This window comes from Pelecanus crispus, chromosome 13 (assembly GCF_030463565.1).
Source record: "Pelecanus crispus isolate bPelCri1 chromosome 13, bPelCri1.pri, whole genome shotgun sequence".
Taxonomy (NCBI): domain Eukaryota; kingdom Metazoa; phylum Chordata; class Aves; order Pelecaniformes; family Pelecanidae; genus Pelecanus; species Pelecanus crispus.
The window spans coordinates 19,898,906-19,921,461 of NC_134655.1; the positions used below are offsets into that span (position 1 = coordinate 19,898,906).

At 41.1% G+C, this 22,556-nt stretch overlaps 1 protein-coding gene across 1 annotated transcript in view; it reads right to left on the reverse strand.

Moving 5' to 3' along the window:
- The window catches only part of PCDH11X (protocadherin 11 X-linked), a 319,378-nt gene that overhangs the window by 109,872 nt on the left and 186,950 nt on the right, over positions 1-22,556 (reverse strand). Inside the window, exon 3 of the mRNA XM_075720674.1 lies at positions 15,978-16,049. Coding sequence (XP_075576789.1) covers positions 15,978-16,049 — 72 coding nt within the window. The remainder of the gene's footprint in view (positions 1-15,977; positions 16,050-22,556) is intronic.

Consider the following 22,556-nt stretch of genomic DNA (forward strand, 5'->3'; position numbering starts at 1 on the left):
GCCCCAGCTGGCCACTCTTCCCACTCAGTGCTCTGAAGTTGCCTTTTTAACTACAGCTTTGCTAACATACTAAAGATAACAACATTTTAACAGTGTATGTTTCTCAACTTTGTTATCTTTTCATGTCAAAAACAACTTGCCGTTGTCCTGACTTGATCCTTCTTATGCCACTGAGTAATTTGTCACCCACCTCCAAAAGAGGCAGGGACCCACATATTTGCTGTGGGAGCATTTAAAGCTCTCTTCAGACAAAAAAAATTTGGATCTATATATATTATTCCATTCTCATATGTCTTCTGTAGGGATAACATGACATAAAATGGGCTGTTAGCTCTCTTGTAGGTGACAGAGGCAAAAGATACCCACATTTCTGCACCTCCTTGTTAACCTCCTTACTAACTTCACCAGCACCTACAATTAAACTGGAAAATCCTGAAAACCACAACTAGCATTTGAAGAATTCCTTCTACCTCACACCCCATTGCAGCAGGTAAGGTCACCACAGAATATTTCTTGTTATTTGCTTCTGAAGAAAACTACCACATGCACAGCAGCAATGCCGTTTCTTCATTTGGCTTTAATTTCCCCGTAAAGTCTGCTACAGCCATATGATGTTACCTATAGGAAACACACCATAAAATTTATTTTGTCTAGGCTTAATTAGCAGTTATACATTTAGTTCCTTCCACTGCACAGAGAAGCCTTGACTGCTCTGTAGTAATGTCTAGAAGTCAGTAATAGGCCATATAACATACAATATTACTTTTTGCTTTCTATTCCAATAGCTTACTGCAGCTATGGAAGATTGATCGTTTCCAGTATGCTTTTTATTCGGAGGCAATTTCTTCTTTGTGTTAAGAAACTGTCGCTAACTCTAAGGCAAGCACCCTGACAGAACAACATTCAGAAGAATACTAAAATAACGATTTAAGCAAGTACTTTTTACACCCACCTGTCCTCACCCCATAAAAGACCAAAAGAGCAGAACAGGCTTAGGAGTGACCAAAGGAGGTTTCCCTTCAGGATCCTAGCCCTGCTATTTTGTTCAGTACAATCCAGCCACAAGAGCGTGTGTCAAAAGCTTAGACATTGTACATGCCATGATACCCCAGCACTGTACCTCAGAGGAAAAACAGCAAAAGGACACAAATTACAAGGGCGATTAAATCATCTTTTTGAACAATTCACCAACAGTAGGAGTAGACATGTCGGTTTTTTGTTCTTTGTTTTAGTGTTTCTTCCTTGTAGAGCTATAAAGTGAAACCTTTAAGTTATGACTACTGTTCATCACTTAGTACCTCTCAGTTTATTCTAGCACTGACTGGCATATAAAGAAGTGCATTTCCTAGGCATTGGTAAGAGAAGAGGACAGCAGGCTGTCACAGTTAAATTTGGTTACCAGCTCCCTTTCATTCTTCCAGCGAGTGCTGATCATTAGTCCTCAGCCCTCAGAAAGTGGCAGAGCTGCCAAATAACAGTCAGATCAATGCATAAGGAAACATGCAATTGAAGCCCCGTGTCTCCACACTGTTAACACACCCTGTCTATTCTCCCTATTTTCTATATAAATTTAAACAATTTAGACCTTATAGTCGAAAACATATTGGGGAAGTAAAAATCAATGGAAGCTTTGTTATTTTAAGAAAGCAATTCCAAAGAGTCTGAAATATTGTCTCCTTAAGAGTTCAGTTTGCATTTTCATGCAATTGCGTGGCGAATTCTTTGGCTGTAGAAGAAAAATAAATGAAGGAGCTGTGTGGACATTCTGTGCAATGTTTCCTACAGAATGAAATGAATCACAGTTACCTGACTTCCACTTTGCAAAACAGTATTGTTCATTATTTAACTAAAAAAAAAAAAAAAAAAGAGATTTTTATTGTTACAGAATCTAAACCCTTTCTGAACTCCGCAGTTCTGTCAGGTGGATAGACTGTAATGATCAAGATCTCAAGGTCAGAAGTATAAAGAACCGAGTAAAACAGTAATTTCACACTGTGTAACAGTCTCTGAGAATACTGGCCCCTGACATATAATGCCATGAAAGAAAACAACGAACTTTGATTTTTGATTTAAAGAGTGTAAGTTTACTCAAAGGTGCTTTGCTATCCCCCAAAGTTTTAGAGCAGTATAACCAGCCTTTACCACTTGTCAACATTTAATAGCCTACAACCCAATGATTGATTTTGTTCAATTGGATTTTTTTTCCCCTCCAACTCATGTATTTAGCTTTTAGCTGCAGCAGGTTGACAATGCATCTGTCATAGCTAAACAATCTTATTCAGAAGCATTTATTTTCTGTAGCTATGTTTGTTTGGTCTTCTGCTATATACGTTGTTTTGTATGTTCCCATATATCAACACAGGTTTACGTTGTGTCTGCTTACAATATGCACACAAGCTGTTTTGTACCTCCTCTTCATTCTGCATCTCTCTCCTTATCATCATCACTGCCACCCTTGCTTTCTAAAGGAGCTTAGTTTATCTGGAGAATGAAGATCACTGAATAAGGACCAGTATAGTGTTTTGGTAGTTATTAAAAAAAAAAACAAAACCCATTTAAAATACTCCTATGCTCACCTAATTTAAAGTTATGATCTCTCAAGACACTACTTCAGTGGAATTTTCCTGTCCAAAAAGGTCCTTGTTGTACTTTCCAACAGTTTAAATTATGCCCTCCAGTATTTCCAATACCTGAGTGCAATTGATATATACTATTTTAAATGTACGGTGTCAGCCACATTCCTAGGTTTCTAAAGCAAAGTGGTAGCAATGAAAAAAGTTAATGAGAGCAACTTCTGCTGAGTTCTTTCAGTGAAGCACAGCTATAGGTAAAACTTATCCCTGAAGACCTAAAGCGTGCTGCCACGAGGGGTGAAGTAATTCAGCAAAATATACAGCATGAGTTACTTGCAGTCCCTTAAACTAATACAGATGCCACAGGGCTTCACAAAGCTATGGGACTGACTTTAAAAAAAAAAAAAAAGTAATAATTCTGGGGTCTATTCTGAGCTTCATCTGTCTCCGAGTGTGGAGATGCAAAAGAGGGAGTTAAAGCCTGCATAGAACAGTGCAGAAGAGAAGGAAGGAAAAAAATCTTCTCAGAAGTCTTCCTGCTTCAGGAAAACTGCACTAGGCAACGTTTTTAAGATGTTTCTTAAAAGTGAAGCCCCACCTCCTCTTTAGGAGGAATATGAGGAAGTATCTTTCACCTCACTGTTGTTTGGTCGTTTGGTGAGGGTAGGAGCAATACACAAATAACCTGAGAAGCAGCCGAATTCAATCATGCCTGTTTGCAAAAACTAAGACCTGTCGGTGTCCAAGTACCACTTTGTAAAGTATCTTTAATAGATTTGTAGCCCACCGAATAAGTATCACTAGCCACTAAAGTAATATTTAAGGAATTTGTGAGGAGTAACTGTTTCATACATAGGAAAAGACTCCTTCGATAACTGCTCACCTCTCAGCTCTCACAGGTATTTCCCAGCTCCTCCTATCAGCTCTCGCTAGGTAGTTCTAGCATGAGGATTTATTCCTTGTAAATCCTCCTTATGTTCTAACTGTGGGCCAAAAATTGGGTTCTCTCATTCAGGAAAAGTGCTATAAAAAACCCTGATAGAAAAGTTGCCCGAACGGAGTGCAGTTGTCAGGCACCACTGGCTTACATTACAATGGCTAGCAAGAAAGATTCATTCCTTCTACGGGGAAAACAGTATTTTCCATTTAGCGAACTCCTGTATAATACAGGAGCATATCTCTGTTTCTTAGAGTCTATGCAATGTTTGCTGTCCGTGTTTCCAACCGAGTTGTTTACTTTCTCTCAAATCCTCAACTTGGCAGAGCTTGTGAACAGACTGCCACTCTGCCGAGCAGAGTTCCACAAATATGAAAGAAAGAAGCAATTCTGAAGGAAGCACATCTGAAAGAAGCAAGATAAAATAGTGATGGCACGATTATTTTTATTTTATCAAGTTGCTGTAAAACTGCCAAGCCCAGAAGCCTACCATTTTAGCTGTGTTCTGAAAAAGAAATAAAGCAACCTAGTCCCTCTCGCTGCTCCTCTTTAAAAAAAGTTCAGATGCTTCTGAGTCACAACACTTGTAGGTCCTGAAATACAGAGAATGAAACAGATCATAAAGCATCATTACTTTTACTTAAACAGATGAAGATCTGTGTGTCAGACATATATATGAAAGCAGTTAAAGAAAAAAGGATCAGAATTCAAAAGCACCAAGAGCCTTGTTCTCGCTGAGACCTGCCTGCTTTGTCCCGTCACCTCACAGGCAAGCTGCTGAACAGGAAAATAAAAACAGCGGATACAAATCATAAGAATCCACTGTGAACAGAAAAAGTTTTATGCTTCTTGACAAATGATCCATAATGTTCAAAACCGAAATTTGGAAGGAGAAAATCGTAACTCTCACATGCCAGAGGATCAGTGCAAAGACCAGGTTTTCCTATAGGGAAAAGTGGCAGGAAAGAGGAAGGAAAAGCCCATTAAACACATGAGAATGGGCAAACAAGCAACTTCTTCATTCTTCTTTAATTATAGAGAGAATACCTCTTTTCAGAAAAGAAAAAGTCCTAGAAATTTTCCAAAGGGCTTAAGTAATAGCATTCTCAAAACAAACAAACAAAAAACCACCAGCTTTAGACCAGTTTCTTCCCCTCTTTCCACAAAATAATGAGATATAACATCGTAAGGAATGCTTCCACACTTTGACTCCTTTGTATAAAGTCAGCAAAGAGAAGAACCACCACATTTACTCTATGAAATTCTGTCTGGATGCTTACGCCAATTCTGGGCCTGGCCCGCCGCTGGCGCCCCTGCAAGACGAGCCTTTGGTCTGTGGAAGGCCTGGCTAGGCAATGACGCGTACGTGAAGTGAGAGACAGCAAAACGTACAAGCAAGCTGAATCCATGTTAAAAATACTCTGTAGTGCATGTTGAGCCATCAGTACTGGCTATTATCCTGATGAAAAGCCAGCACAAACCGACGTTAAGTGTGAGATACACGTCTCAGCCGCAGGGCAGACAACGTGCTCCCTACACGTCCCACTCTCCACCTGGTCAGTGCCGCTGCAGGTTCAACCCGGCTTTCTTTCCCAAGAAAACCGGGGACTGGAGACTCAGAGCCCACAGCTGGGTTGCACAGAAATACCTGGAAAGCTGTCCCAGATCCTCGAGCAAGCACATGTTCTGTAGTAAACATACAGAATAAAGATGATGATATTTTATCAGGTTGTCTGGACCACAGACCCAAGAACTACAGAAATTTGGAAGGTAAGTTCTAGAGAAAATTGCATATTATAAATGTACGTACAGACTATTACCAGATAAAGAACCCAGTATTAGAAATGTCGCCATATTGCAAATACTTCAGGAATTGTTAGTACTTCAGATTAGGACGATACTGCCCTGAGCACCCTGAACTGCAAAAATGAGCACCTAGACCTAATCCTGGCCATTGCAATAAGGGATTGCGGGCACCTCAGGAGAGGAAGTTTCCACAAGCGGTGGCAACTTGTGGTGGCAACTTATGGCAACTTGGCTATTTAACATGGACCTCAGCCCAAGAGTGAAGAGGAATTTAGAATAAAATCCTGAGGGAGAACAGTAGCACAAAGAGAGGGCATGACAAATAAAACATAACGTGCAATTTCTCCCTCGGTTCATAGTTTACACCATCCATATAGCAGCCATATAGTGAAATTCATCACATTACAAAGAACTGTGCTACCGGTGAAAATTTATGGATTTAAAAACAAAGCGGTAGAACGTGCATCTTTTCAGGGATGATGAATTCTACTACAAACACCAACCACTGTCACAGTGTTTGCAACATTAATTCCTTTCTGGGGCTGAGCTTCTACTATCTGTTAGAGTTAGAAAAACAGTGTAATGCACAACAAATATTTTTACTGCCCTTGTGTGGTATTTGAGAAAGCACAGAGGCGTGTCAAAACAAAGTCAAAATGTAATGTTTTGGTCATCATTTTCCTAACTACGGTTGGTCTGCAGCACCAACGTCTACTATCTGGAACCTGGCATTCTCTTCTAGTGGCATTTTCCCTAATTTAACCTCATACATAAATCAATTGGAACCAGTGGAAGAATGTTGTTTGAGCCTTCCAAATGAAGAAGTTCATACATAGGAAGAATGATATACTCCAAAAAACTACCTTCCATCATCAGAGTTAGATGCTAAACAAAAAATATTCTAATTTCTAAGAGAAGACAAATATTCTATCATACAAATCTATTTTAAGCATCTTCAGAGTTAGCGCATACACTCTGTTGTTCGTCTGTGTCCTTCAGTTACAAGGAGGCAGACTGCAGGCTGGATACACCATTTCAGAGGCAACTCATTCCAGGCCACCACCTTTTTGACACCCCCCGTAATTTGTCTCCAACTGTTACAAAAACTTGTGCCGCTGGAAGATGACAGAGGCAGGCTCAGTCAGATGGACAGAAATGGCTTGGAATCATACAGCTTGAAAATCAGTAACTGTTCCTGCTTTGCAGGAATATGAGATGGGAGAACATGTGACACTGAAAGAAGAGATCTGGAAGAAGGTTTTATTTGATGACCTAATTATGAGAGGACAGACTTGCTTCCCTACGCATTGCACAGACGCTTGGATGTAGATCAGGGGGCTCATGCAAGGGAGCCATGTGGCCAGGCTGGACTCTGACACTCCCAGCACAGCATCAGAATCTGCAATCAAAAGCTATCAGAACAGGCAAAATCTCTACAAGACTTTTTGGTTTTTCCTGCTCCCTATTTTGCGGTCCCTTTTAGATAAAGATAACCAATAAAATATTAACAAGCAGCACCCTATGGCTTTGCTTGCCAGCGAGCCCACAGGGCACAGCCCGAGCCGCGAGCAGTGACCGTCTGCAGGGCCAGCGCTGCTCTGGGTTAAAAGAGCTCAACCTCAGCGGCACAGCAGTGCCCACCCACTCCGAGTGGGCGCCTGTCTCCTTGCAATAATTAATACACGCACTGTAAACACTGAATATAATGTGATAATCTTCCCTTATATGCCTCGTTATTTATTGGACTCTTTCTCAAAGGCAGATGGAGAGAACAGTGGTGTTAATCTCATTTGGGCTTTGAATGGATACATAATATCCATTACCGTATAGCCATCGGGGCACCAAGTTGGAGTGTATCTGCTTTATATGCAATAATTTGCAGCCAAAAAATTATTCAGTCCATAAAATATCCTTCAAGAAAAACAACTGATTTCATAGTTGAGAAACTGACTGCGAGGGTAAGTGACTTGGCAACAGCAACCCAGAGCCACCGTCTCCACTACCGATATACAAGAATAATCATATAACTTAACGGACTGGTGAAACACCTCATTTCAGTTAACTAAATTCAGTCAAAAACTATTTTCAAATGTTGAAGATACACGGTTTGGTCAGTGTGCACTGGGGGCCCCAACAGCATTTATGAATAATTTGTCCCTCTTACCTGAAAACTAACACTGGGTTTTAATCTTCTTCCATCATCATCACTAGCAAAGCGTTCAGCGTTAGAGTCATGACCAGGATGGACATCACCAGGGGAAGAGCTCACACGATGCACCTAGTGCCTACTTCTATTATTCCCTGTGACAGATCATTATGGCAGCGCCTGTGTTTGCTATCCAGGAAAATAAAATTTTCATTGCTAATTAATCAGAAGGGAAGGCATAGCATCCTTATTAAACATTGTAAACGTTCTTATTAAACATCGGATACGTTTATAGCAACCAACAAAACCAAAAACCAAAACCAAAACCACACCACCACCAAACAAAAACACCACCACCAAGAAAAAGTGGTTAAAAGTTTCCTAAAAGCGTAAGCGTGGGGAAGAAAAACCTCAAGAGATTAACAGCCAGTTGGAAGTCCAACACTTCGAAAAGCTTTCCCTCATACACCCACCCTTCATGCAAAGGTCCACGCTGAAGCTGATACCATTTTTAAGGCTTAAACATAACACCAGCAAGTTTTTATCATGTCCATGCTTTCCAAAAGCTTTTCCGACCGCTCCTCTTTCTCTGAGATGCATAAATACATCCGCCGGCTGCAGCAGCGAAGAGGATGGATCCGTTCCCGCGCACGGCTCCTGCCTTACATTACAGCTAACTGCTCTGCGAGTGACAGCGAACCGGACACAGGAAAAATGGACACCTAGATGTATCACGCCTCGTTTATGCTTTCTGCTTTAAGATTTATGCATGTTGAGCACAGCTCAGAGCAAGTAAGTTACAGTTCAATGCAACTTAATGATTTTGTTACTTCATGCTTTCTCCTAAATAATGGGGACGTCTCCGCTTTCTTGCCAAACGGAGGTGATGGCAGAAGAAATACTGTGGGGAGGAAAGCCGTTCTGAGCATCCCGATAGATAACTAAGCACCTCAAAGACCTCATCTACATTTTCGGAAAGCAGGTCCGTGGTGATTTACTTAGACGCTGACAGGTCTTCTGGCATCTCCCAAGATGAAGGAGTAGCTGTCTACCTGCCCTTTTTAAACAATGTCATTGGATATTTCACTACTGAGTACCCCATCTCCTCCAACTCAGCGTACAGCGACGGAGAATAAATCAACTGCCTGCGCTGCGCAGTACAGCTCCCTCCTGTAGCTCCAGCACGATGCACACTGACAAGATGCTTTCTGGGGTTACCTGTTTTCCTGCACACTGGGCTGAGTTTCCAGGTGCTGAGCTCCCCGCTCCCCTTGCCAATTCTTTCCTCGTTTACACCGCTGTTCAAGTCTAATAACAACGCTGACATGTCAGAAGCAAGAGGAAGGAAAAGGTTTAACAGTGTGAGCCAAAGAAATTAGGCAGACAACATCGCTGTCATGGTGGCCCGAAAAGGAAAAGATGTTCTTCAAAGTCTCGGTGAATGACTTAGAAAAGATTTAAATATTTCAAGGTAGTAAGGATGCAAAACCTTTACTACCCCCCAGTTTTCCACTCAGCAGCTTTGACATTTGGGTTCTGAAAATACATGGAACCATCTCACAGAGATGAACACACAAGTGTCTGTCCTCAGAGGTGCAGCCCCCAAAGCGACTGGCTTTCTCCTTCTGTACAGCTAAACGCCTGAAAATATACCGAGTAAACCAAATGGAAACCGTCTGTAGAGTTCTCATTTATTTTAATTAACTCATAAGAGAACTGTAGCTTAGCTCAAATGGAGAGTTTTTAATCATAGAATCATGAGCTGGTCTGAAAACAGACAGATAAACTTAAATGAAATGGGAATTTTTTCTGCCTTTGTAATGATCTCCCCCGCTGAAATCAATAGTAAATTCAGTGCTCACAACTCTGATATCCTGCGCTTTTTTCCTTGTTTTCTCTAAGTGACTTTTCAGCTACATCAGCTCCAATGTTCATATGCTATGGCAAAACTAGATCTTGGCGGGGTGGGGGGGGAGTATTTTTATACATATATACACACACATAAAGCCTGTCAAATGTACCAAAATCTTACTAGATTAATAAGAATAGAGTTCTTCCTGTTGGCTAGGTTATCTAAGCAACCCTGCTCCACTGCAGAATAAGTCTTTATTTAGATTATAATTAAGTTTGTTATTTGAAAACATTTCGCCGTAGAACTTCACTTTTTAAATTTCCAGTTGAATACTCCCAGTGGCCTCCTAGTGCCACAACATATGCTGATACACCGTTTTATATATGGCACGTTGGTATTCTTCTATTTCGTGTTAAATGGAATAATCAGGGAAAAAGATTGCTATACAGCAAATAGTTAATGCCCATTTCCAATTAATAAATTGCCTTTCCATTAAGTTACCTTCCCGAACTGTATCCTGATTTCTGGATATATTATTTGTGTAGAATGTCAGAAATACCGATTACAACCTAGAAACACAGCTAAAATGAAGAGTGGTGCAACCTGTGAGAAGCCAGCTTTGTACCTTTTGGCAGCCAGGTTCTGCACTAGCTGCTGCTGGAAAGATTAAATGTTTATGAGGGTATCCACTATAATTATTTTCCAAGTGCAAAAATTAGTGTGTTTTTCTCTTAAGTTTCTTAATAAAATACTATTTCATTCCTGCTGGTACTCAAATCAGACCAAAACCGTCTGCTTCCAGTTAGCTTCTAGTTTTTGAGGCCTCAAAGACAGTTCAGATATTTATGTAGGCAAGTCTACACTGCATTTAGAATCCTTACACCTTTGACACTGGTCTGGATTTTTGTTTTTTTTCTAATTTACCATGTCTTTTGTGTCAGAAGTCACGATTACAATTGAAGTTCCATTAAATATGAAATATACTTGAGGCATATGTAAATTTATTAAGGCACCAAATAAAATGGGAATAATTTGAGCACACAGATTCTAAATACTAAATCAAATCAGGCTAGAACTAGACTGTGTAAGTGTATTTAGGTGACTGGTTTGTATCTAAGCTGAAGACACCAAGTCAGAAATAAAGTCACTTTCATTCTGGTTTTCACCGATTTCAAATCCTAAAGGCTGAAGCTGTGAGTTAAGTGAACAGATCACGCCAGGACTTCATGAAAAATAATTCAGTTCCCATGAACTGTGGGAACAAAATATGCACAGAATTATTAGTAGTTGCTTGTGTTCAAGTATTTAACCGTGGTTGTTAATATTTCTTCCTAATGTAAAACACTCTGTTTATAATTTAAAAAAAAAAAAGAAAACTATTTTACTTTTGACAATTTTTAAAACAAGATGAAGACGTAAGCCATATTGCAATACATCTCACTGGTCAGTAAAACTGGGGTCGAAACTAAGTGCCTTAAACCACGTGCATCAGAAGCACAGTGGCAAACGCGGTTGGATCGTATTTATTATCGGCAGCTCTTTGCCCGCGTGCAGGAGGCGGACTCGCGCCAGCCCGCCCCAGCGCGGCAGGTGCGGGGCCCAAGGTGAATTGCCAGCTCACCTACTAAGGCACCTCTGTCAGAGGGTGCTCGGAGACTTTTCTCTCCCGAAGTCTCTTTCTTGCATATCGAAGGGAAAGCGTGGCTGCAGATTAGGGTACAGAATTGATGAAAAGAACAAAAAGTACTGCACATGGTTCTGCCTGCAGTTGCCGGGCATTTAGAGGGAACGAGAATTACATGACTTGATTTACTTTACAAAAACTGATTAGTAAAACCCCCTGTGGATTTCTTAACTATACTGTGGAGGGATATAAGATTAGTGTAGCAATTCCCATCATCAAACGTATTTACTGTTAAAATATTGGATTAGTGATGTTGTTATCCAGTGTTCCAAGATTATAAAGTGATTCTTTAAAATTGAGCAGAAAAATACTGCACTCTATCATTTGTAATTAGATTTCAGTCTGTGTTTTTGCCTTTCCACAAGAAGTAATTCTGCTTAAAAAAAAAATAAAAAATAAAAAAAGAGGACTGTGCTCTGCACACAAACAAAGAGGAAACAGAACTATAGATGCAAAAGAGGAAACAAATTATTATCCTCTTCTGCTTTGGAGAGACAAATGGTCGCACTTGGCCTGTATCTTACTGCTCCTGCTTGTCATGCTCACTGCTGTGGCAATGCACCACCGTTACACCAGGTGGTCATAAAGCCATGTTGGTGCTAGATGTTGCTTATTTGTAAGACACACACGAACGCGCACTACCTGAGCCTGACAAATCTCTGTCCTTGGATATTTAACCCTCACAGAGAACTTTGAGGAGAGCTATAAACCTTCAGGGTCATCGCTCTCTGGGTTTCCAGTGACAACGTGGACTGTGAAGGAGGAAGAGCATGAGGAAAGGGGATAAATTAATGTGTTCATTAAAGTAATTATGCTACATTTGGGCCAGGAAAATTAATACAACTGTACCCTGGCTTTTTAGCCATTATCTTAAGTGACTAAGAGCACCTGGAGCTATTACAATTAATAAACAAATAAAAAGCTACAGCACTAATAACACCACCTTCTCACATTTTATCCTGTCGAACACCCCTAGGAATCGCTTATATGCAGTATTTCGCACAGATATAGAATAGACAGCGATGTAAGAGTCACAAAAACCAAGAAAAGTTTTAAGTCAGAAACACTCTGCAACTAAAGAGTGGGAGTTTTGCTCTATCTGCCATGCTGGTTGACCTCGCTATTTGCCACTACTGCAGTTTTACGCTATATAACCTTAATCGTTGTTCTTTTTCCTTATTTTGGTAAATCCTTATTCTGTCTTTCCGGATTTATCCTCCTAGTAATTTGGAAGAATAAACCAATTTGTTTCTGAATCAGAATCATCACGATCAATATTATTTCATGCCGTGACCACAGAAAATTCAGATTTTAAAATAGCGTCAGCAACTTCAAAAATTTAAACAATCACATATTAGTTTGATTTTAAAATATGCTGTTTCTAACTGACCATAAAAATAGAGGCTATGAATACGTAATCTTAACTGCAGTAGCTCTGAACAGCCTTGACAGGGTTTATCAGCTAAATGTTTAATCAGGCAGAGCAGCAAAAAAACATAACCACAGGAATACATGGTATTTCGCATTTAAATAAAGCTTGTAAACCAATGACAAGTCTATTTGGGCAATTACTACCACACATGTTCCTTATCTGCAAAGGTCTTGTCCCGAATTTATCAGAATGAGTCTCTCACACTTTATTTTCCAGGCAGTAACATCAGTTTCCATTCACTGAGTTCACAGAAAAAGATACAGAAAACTGCAAGCTAAAAGGCATTGCCATGAAAAAAATAATTCCCACGTTGGCAATGTCATATTGCTCTAGGAACTTATTAAATCACAGCCAAGAAAAGCAAAAAACAAAACCCCAAAACCGGGAACAGAAAAATCCACCACAGAATAAGAAATGAGCCTGACAAAGCACTACCCTTCTGTATTTTTTGTGTAATTGAACAGTTCAGTTTCAAAATTTTCAGCTACCTGGCTGCTTCTAAGATGAAACCTTGAGCTAATAAGGGAAATGAGAGCCATGACAGAGCAGGCGCCATAAAGCCTTCCACATGCCACAACAGGCACGGCTCCTTGCTTCCCCAGACTATAACCTCTGTGTGAAATTGCCCGGCCGCTAATAGGTACCAGCTCCTCACCTCGTGATACCAGGGGCCAGATGTGGTCCTTTCTGCTTCACTGACTGCTTGGCCCTGCACACGGAGACTGTGCTCTCAGCTATTTCCTTCACTCTCTCTGTTGATAAAGCGCATCCCACAGCAGCTCTCAACATTGAACGGCAGTAAGTAGCCCCAGAAAGCGTAATGATTTTTTAGTGTTATTATTAAGCATACAAAAATAGTGAGTCTCTCCCTTCGCGGGGGGATGGACTCAAAAAACTTTCACGTAAATAAGCTTCTTGTAAATAGGAGTTGGTTTTACTCATGCTTCATTCTAGCGGCTTTTAAATACATTCCTCCTCCTTCCAGAGTTGGGAACCGTTTGCTTTATGAGCACCATTTGGATCATTTGCCTGTTGCTCATAAAATAGACAAAGCTTTTATCTATGCCATGAATTTTTACTCACTTTATACAAAATATCTAAGGAGGGATTTGCAGGGGCCAGAATTACATCCATGAAAGAATTAACAGCTAATTTAATTTTCTGCTACAACAATGGTTCCAGCAGGTTTTGATTTTGTTGATTACATTTCTTCTCTCCATGAAATAAAAAAAGCATATTGGTGTTAGCTTCTTTGTATGTATTTTTTTTTTTTTTTTGAAGTCAGGGGTTTTTCTTCCAAAAATGAATAGAAATGACAAAAACATTTCACACATTTTAATCCGTGTAGTTACTAAATAAAGCAGTGGCAAATGCAGCTTTCAGAAGCGATCGGATAACACGGTGATGATCTGTATACTCGGGAAGAACACTGACTCTCGTCAGCACTGGGACAGTCCAACAGATATTTCTTGGACAACGCTGCTGGCGGCAGTCACGCAAACCACCTCTTGCAAAAGCTCACCTCCGACACCCACATGCAGGCAGCAGGGCTCCCCAGCTGATGATCACGGCGTCAAGCTGCTTCTCGACGACTCCTCTCACAACTCAGAAACCCAAATTCCCTCTTCTGTGCCAACAAACCAAGGCCCAACCCTAAGTCCAAGCTCTCTACCTGCCTGCTCTGCAACACGCGCTGTAGGCAAGGGAACAGGAGGAGCCCGTTAGCCCTCCCTTAATGGTTCATCAGCTGCTTAGCAGTAACCGCTGGAACAAAACGCTTTCCTCAACAGTTCTGCTCCTGCACATAAAGAGTTACTGTATTAGTAACTATGGCCCATAGCAAGCTCCTGTGGTCCTGCGCATAAACACGATTGATTGCAGACACAGATCAACGCACGCTTAACTCTTGTGATTAGCAGCTGCCTGGATAGGGGAGCTTGGAGGTTTGGCCATGCAGTAGCTGGAAACAGTCAGGGCACACGCTGCACCTGGGAGCCTCTTACTTAGGCAGGAAGGACGATCCTGTGTTTTGGAGAGTAACAGTTGAGGGATTTCCCTACAATTCCTTGCACATTTACAGATAACGATCCTCATTCTCTATGTAGAGGTGCGCAAACATAAATACCACATATCTGTGACTACAGTGAAGAATTTACCATTTAAGAGCTACTATATTTTAATCAGCTGTATAGATTGTACCATGAAAGCCTGCGAAGTTAGCATTGCAACCAATTTAAAGAAAAAATGCACTCAAGCATGAACAAAGTTAGTAGTAAGAGATGTGGGGTTTTTTTTTTTTTTCATTTCTACTTCTAAATTCCTCTGCTATGTTTGCCACATGCTTTTGGACTAAACATGCCTCTAGAACTAGCTTAAGTTCTAGCATTTCATAGATAACAGTTTGTAAAAACTAGAGACCAAATAGGATAATATTTGTTTGGGCAGAGTGCTTACAGCCTGAAAATACGAGGCAGAGCCTACTTAGGCTACAGTCACACTGTAATTACGGATCAGGGGTTGCTACCTCTGCCTGGTTCTCTCCACCTTTGCCAGCAAACTCTCCCCTCTGGCATTACAGCTACAGATTCACTGCTGCCTTTGGCAACAGGTGAACCCTGCAAAGCAGAGGTAGGTGCTTCTGTCAGGAAGAGGCACGGCACCATGTGAATTACAAATGTGGAAGCTGCTGAAGGAAAAATGCCCCCACATCCATAAAAGCAGCAGCTATCTTCCCCTGGGAATCTGCAGAAGCAGCCTGATTCTCCAGGTTGGTCTTCCTGGCACCCTACTTCACCTCCACCTCACTCCAGCACCTTTTCTCATACAGTCCCAATCCTTATCCTTGGAACAGCAGCATCCAGTTTCATCTACACTATGAACTGGCTCTCTCCTGAAGCCTCCCATCCCCTCTGAAGCCACATATTTCAATGTGCAGTACAGTACACTGACACACACAGGGAATAAATAGCAAAAATGGCTCTGAACTGCTGCATGTAAGAAATTTATAACTGATTTGCTCAAGTACACAAACTGCAAGGTCAAAACATCCAAAAGCACTTTGTGCTCAGGAAGGCTGCATATTAATATCCCCATTTCTTTACCTCTTTTTGCATGATTAAGTATTGCTTCATTTTTGGTTAAATCCTTGTGACACAAAAGGTTGCTCTTTCAAACCTTCAAAACAACGAACTTCCACAAACTTCATCTCTACACCAGGAGATGCTCGCACTTCCTTGACACACCATTCAGAAAGTAGTGTTGTTTTGTGAAGTTCTGCGACGTTTTTTAAGCATGTAAGGACCACAAACTGAAGGCAAGATAATCCTGGCATTCCTGCCTTAGAAAACAGCTGAGACTTTTAACTAAAAGGACACTACCAATAGTCTGGGCAGCCAAACACCGAAACAAATCATTGTGACATACGATGCTAAGAGCCACACTGCTGCCTGCTGCAGCATTTCTGTAAAGCCCCAGATTGATTCTATTAAGATGTACAGAAACCACTGTTACAGAAAAAAACATTATCAGAAAAGTTGTTCCAGCCTACCTGTGGCTGAGTCCAAGGCTCCAAGGCTGTTTCTTTCAAAGGAGTTTGTGGCCTTCCCATTTCTTTTGTGTGCTTTTAGGAGAGAAAAGTACGCATCAGTTATATGCTCAACCACTCTGTCAGCATTCAGCATTCATTTCCCTTGAGGGAATAAAACAGTCAGGTACAAAATTCATAAAAAATAATGGTAATGTATCACAACTGCATACATTTGCAGTAGACTGCAGGTCTGATATTTTTGCAGCTAAGTAACTTATTTTTGATAGAGTTGCTTTAACTTTCAAGGTGTGGGGGTACACACCTTCATCTGTGTGTACAGATGAAAACCTCCGACAAAAACGTGAAATGATTTGTCAACAGAGTAAAGTTCAGCGGCAGAATTTCAGAGAGAACTCAACTCCGGTTTCTCTGCCGTTTCCTCTCCAGGCTGTGCTACGTTCAACGGGCACCCTGAAAGGCAGACATAGACTGCAGTGGAACTAACGTAAAAAGGTGAATTAAGAGAAATATTATGGAAAACTTTTTTTACGGTCTACATTATTTGGGCAGGGGAGCCACATTTTCAGATGACAGCCCTTTCCTTTCCTTAATGCTCTTTCGAGCTGAAGCCAGAAGAGTGAGCAGTTAACGGCTTCTTGTCTCTTCGACTTTTCACTACCTTGGAATATTTCAAGGTCAACCATCCCAAATCAAAAGCCAGTATAGTCAAATAGATTAAAGCAGTCTTCATAGAATTAGACTTGCTGACCCTTCACACTTCCTTTTTTTTTTAATATTACCAAACATCCTGCAAATACTTGTTAATATCTGTAATGGCTCTGCTTCGATAATAAATACGTAAGATTTTTGAACACTGGGACTGAGCATTGAATAGGATATTGGCTGCTTTTAATCTTCTCCATATGAATTTCCCAGGGAAGGAACTTTACACATTGCCGCAAAAATACAGACAAGTCTCTCATATTTTCTTTCTCTCTAAATTCTTTCTGTCATAAAATGGAAACAATGACATTCACAAAAAAGGTCCTCTGCAGAAATACACTATTTAAGTAGTGCTGGGATTTTCCTCCTCCTGAAATACAACATCTCTAATGTACTACCCTTTGGATAAGGCCTTTGACAATATGTGATATAAATAGCATCTTATCCAGGTCTCCCATCAGTGGGATCTAAACGCCCATGGAGACTGCAAGGATTGACAAAGAGAGGGAGAGATATGCCATTGGATTTTCTGTCATATATAGTAGAATAGGGTCACTTAAAAGGAAACTTTTTTTATAAAAAATACAGAATTTGTGGGCAACTTCAGTTAGCATGGAGCATTCATAGAGCTCATTTCAAAAAACCACCTTATTAAATGGCAATTTTGTTTTGGCAGGTTGGATTGCCTGTAATAATAGATTACAGGCAATCATTTTTACCATTTTTGTTACGTTATATTTTGGGGTAGCAACGGAACATGATTCATTCTTGAAATAGAACAATAAGTGCATTTCAAAAGAAAAAAGAAATAACCACAGATTTAGTGAATGCTAAACAGAGTTAAAATGAATGCATCTGGAAAGGGAAGGTTGTGTTTTTCATATGTTCAAAAGCAAATGTATTCTACCTTATAATCTTTCTTTAAATGTAATAATCAAGCATCAAAGGGACCCAAACACATAATGAAAATTATTAAACATATCAATTGTAGTGCCAAGATACCATAATAATTCCATATGGGATAACCTGCCAGGAACTCGCATTAAAACACCCCACTATTCCTTGAGAAATAGTTTTCTTTGGAATTTCACATCAGTTTTTTTATAGAACATTTGTCCAGTCAGTTATATTTTAGAGCAGAGAGAAAAAGGAAAAAGCAAGTGCATGAGTACATGAAGAAAAGGGAAGCAAAAGTACATTTAGGTGAGACAATACTCAAAACATTTGAGTAAGACTCAAACACCTCTTAATGCTGAATTTTATAGACTAGTACCTTGTATTCTTCATTTACTTCCTACTGTTTCCACTACCCAGCACCCAAAGACGTTTTCCCAAAAGTGGGACCCAGTGCAATGTGCAATACGCACACAGAGCAGAGGTACTTTGTTCAATCCATTTCTGCGCAGAGATGGGTGCTAGGTGGTAATTCCACAAAGCTAGCACACCACACACGGGAACCACAACATATTTATCCCATTACAAGATTAGTAAAGACCCACCTAAATTTATGCTCATTTGTCAGTAATTACCATCCCATCTGCCGTTGGTTAGCTGTATTTAAATTGGCCCCACTTGCTACACAAGTTAGCACGCATGCTACGGGTGTTGTGGGGGCAAGTCCTTTCAGTCTTTTGGGACAACAAAGAGACCCTTTCATCTCTCCAAAGACAACCATTGGAAAGCAGTGACAAAACACAGCAAGAGTTAAAACAGAGCAGATTCTGGGGCAACTACTAGTCAGTCGGTAGCCTGCATCCTGGAGCACATGGAAGAAGAAAAAAACCAAGCAGTAACAGCTTTCAGCCCCTACAGGCTTTCCACACACAGTACACATCATCTTTCTAGCTCTCATTCCATTTTCATAACGCCGTTTCAGAACCGAAGGGATCAAGCTCTAGAAACGAAAGGCCCGCACACACAGCACAGACCTGGTTTGCCACGGAGAACCTGGAAGTGTATTTGCACTGCCCCTTTGCAGTGCAGAAAAACATCTTATACGTGAGCTGTGACAACACGCGAGATAGCTTACAACGAACCAGCACTTGGACCGCTAACTAACAGCACATCTGCTGCAGCTTCCAACTCAGCATGCTGCAAAACTCAAATTGTCCAAATACCTGTTCTGAACTACCTGCTACTATGGCAATTGTGCTCCCAGTATACAAGCTCCCTACCTCCCGCTCTCCGAGATATGCGCACGTTCTTAATGGATCACATAAGCAGCACTTACTCGCAGGTTCTCTTTTCTCTTTTTTAAAGAAGAAGAATGTGGTAGTGACAGAGATTCCTCCTGGGAGCTTCTTCCTTCCAGCACAGGTAAAGAAGCTCTTACTAAAAGTGGGAAGTTTTTGGAAGCCTTTATCTCCCCATTTTGCTTGGAGCATCTTCCCACAGCCTTCTGCAGCTTCTACAATTCCTCTAAAGAAACAACAGAATATGCCCACAGTCTTTTGTTTATGTTCCCTCCACTTCCTCAATTTGACATTTAAGTTTCACACATAGAAGAAAATTGTACTTATAATGAGATAAAGATGGAATGATTTCAACCTGGATATTACATTATGGTTTCAGCAGTGCCATTAAAGCTCCCTTAGCTCTTGTACATGCACCGATTACAATTTCTCTAGCAGGCAGGCTTGACTTCTGGAATAAATTGGGTTCTTTTCATGTTTGATGAACCACCTGTCACTTCCGTTACAGCCAACTACCGCTCCACAAACACGGGGCATATCCGGACAACTGGTTCAGTTCCTACCATTCATCCAACACCTTCTGAGATCTTCCCCCTCTGCCGGAGTTGAGGGAGACTCATTTTGCTCTAAATCATTACCTGACACCCTGTATTGCTGCCCTGGTACAGGCACTGGGGAAGGCAAAAAAAGACAGGAAACCATGTAAGGTCTTGCTGGCTGTAAAAGTTCCCTTTATCTCAATAATCCCTTTTACCCAGCGGGAAACACAACACCGTCAACCGTTCCCCAAGGCCAGACAATCCTGTCTAGCCACAGAAAGCCCAATTTTCAGGTATTTTCAGTGATACAGTATGAAAGAAGTTTTAGTTTGCCGAGTCATCATACAGCCAGTCACATCAGTGTTCCACCTGACCACCTCAAAATTACCCTGATTAATTATGTTAGCAATCAATAGAGGCCAGCATAATGGCCAGGTAGTAAAAAGATTGTGCACAAAATATTTGGAATTGTCTGTCTAGTTGTAACAGCAAAAGAAAGCTTTAATATTTAATCAAAGTAGTTATTAAATCTTTTTTTAGGGAAAAATGAAATTCATCATGAATATTTCCTGTTGTTTATTAGGAACAGTAAGTTAACAAACATATAATTACTTAAGACGGCTTGACAGGTAATATCCAGGCTTCCAAGATCTACCAGAGAAAATAAATTGTTAAACAGGTTTTAAAGGTTATGAAAGTCATCATTTTAAGTCAGACTTCATTCTTCTCTTTAAGATGCCACAGTGGTGGGCCCCACTCTGAAATACGAGGGGGGAATCTCTTGCGCACCTGAGATAATCCAAACTGATCTTACACAACCGTACATGCACAGAAGGAGATGGCTCTTCCGATGGCGTCCTCCCCCTGCGCTGCTCGGCTCCCCGTGTCTGTCCAGCGTAGGCTGATCCATGACAAGACACTGCTCATTCGCTCAACCTAGCTTCTCCGTCAGGCTCAAGCCCGCTCTCTCTGCCCTACTCCAGCGCTGCCCTGCCAGCCCCCCGGCTAGGCCAGGAAGGTGGGATGCAGGTGACTGAGGAAGACGGATGCCCATTCCCTGCGATCCTGGCCGACAGCCACCCGCCGAGCTCGCCCTTTCGCCTCTCCCTCTCCGCAGCGCATCGCACTAGAAGCGGCAACCAGGGGAAGGTGCCGCGTCCAGCCGCACACGCAGACGGTGCCCTGCTCCGCAGGCAGAGGCGGGCAGCTGCCCGCTCTCTGCCTCTGCCGAAGCCAGCTCGAGCTGCACTCCCAGCCGCAGAGCCTGCCGTAGCCCTTAGCTTCCTGCAGCCAGGACTCCTGGGCTGCCAGGCAGCCGCCTCTAATGCAAAATGCATACTCTAAAACTGTGGGAAAGTCCTTCCCTTTTTGCTGGAAGAAAGTTAAATTATGTTCAGTTGGCTGGCCTCAGCTTCGTGAGCCAGGGTTTTAAAATAATCATAAAAATTTCTAGTAACTTGACCCATGAATATGACTAATTTTCCAATGACTATCACTTTTCCAGGCTGCAAAGGAAATTTGTTCTGGCCCTCAAACTTTTTATTCTAATACTAACTGCTGGATGTCTTCAGCTAGGTGTCATCTGCTTTTCATCCTGCTTCCTTATTGACAGGTTTTTTCTTCTTCTCTTCAAAGCAAATCTGGATTTATTAGAGTTAAAAAGAAAAGAAAAAGTTACAACATGACAATTTTGGTTCATGTATTTTGATTTCTGGAAAAGCCCTAAAATTATCTAGATGGATACTACCACCAATAATTCTAATGGTTATTGATTGCTATGAGAGGCAAAAGCAGACTGAAATTCAAAGATAATACGATGCATTTTTCTCTGGTGCTTTACAAAATTGCCACGGCAGCATTAAGATTGTCTGACTCAAAGTGTTCCACTCCTGCACTCTACAGGAAAGAAAAAGGAAAAAAAAAAAAAAAAGTGCTTTATGAAATTATCTTTCAAGCTGAAATGGCTTGAAGTAAGATTTAGGAAACAAACAGCAGAAGACATTTTGTGAGTAGTATATTAGCTACATTACATTATCAAAGTATGGCTGGGATTGCACACGTGTATTTGGGGCAGCTTTTGTCTTTACTAGTCCTGTTTAAAGCATACGGCCAAAAGCTACATTTTTAGACAGGAACTGCAGACGTTATTATTTTTCTGTCCCACATTATAATCAGGAAATCATGTATACTGCTTTCACTGTCCAGGCAGAACATCTTTATTATTGCACTGAGACAGAGAAACGCTGTAAGCCCGAGAAGGAGATTATCTCCATTAACAACGCCTCCTTCTTGCCTGTAAGTTGCTTTCAGGTAATTGGATTCCTGCAGTCTTCTCCTTCAGCCTCCTAAGATCCTTCGTGAGAAAGGTGAACAAAAGGGTTAATTTACGTGAAGAAAGTATAATTTTATGTAACAGATTGCTAGAACGAATTATTTTGTTCCACATTTCCAAGCTTTATATAAATATGGAAGTAAATCTGTGTGACACATAAGTGTATGGGAAAGCCATAGGACAGCTGAAATCGAGATGTTAGTAACGATTCATACGGGAGGGCTTTTGCTTTGTGTTCGAAAAACACATTAGGTCTGCCTTTTGCCAAGGAACAAAAATACAATTTGGAACTCCCAGTTAAACACCCCTTTGTGGAGGTACCGGCCAAAACCCACAGTCTAGAGCCCTGAAATGTAATTTAGGAACGACCGGAACAACCGGCTTTCCACACCAAACAGCAACCCGGAATCACCGCTGGCACAACTTCTACGCCGCTTTGGCTGTAACAACTGCGGCTCCGTTTCTGAAAGTATCAAAACGCCTTGTGATGTTGCTATACGTCCTCCCAGTGATTCCTTGGCCTAAAAAGCCACAATTTAACCCAGCAAGTCTCTAATGGCTCTGCCAACAGGCAGCTTTTATCTCGCAATTACCTCTTCAAAGATGCAATAAATCACCTACTGCATATCCAGCCAGCCAGCAATTATAAGGGCATGATTTCCAGAGGTGCAGCACACCCACAGCCTCCATCATTTACAGCTGTTATCCTATTCCTGTAGAAAAATCAGCCTTTCGCTTACTTATTTCCTCCTTTTGTTCCAACGTATCTATGAGTAGAGTGGATGCCTGGCAGGAGACAGAGGAGTGGAAGATA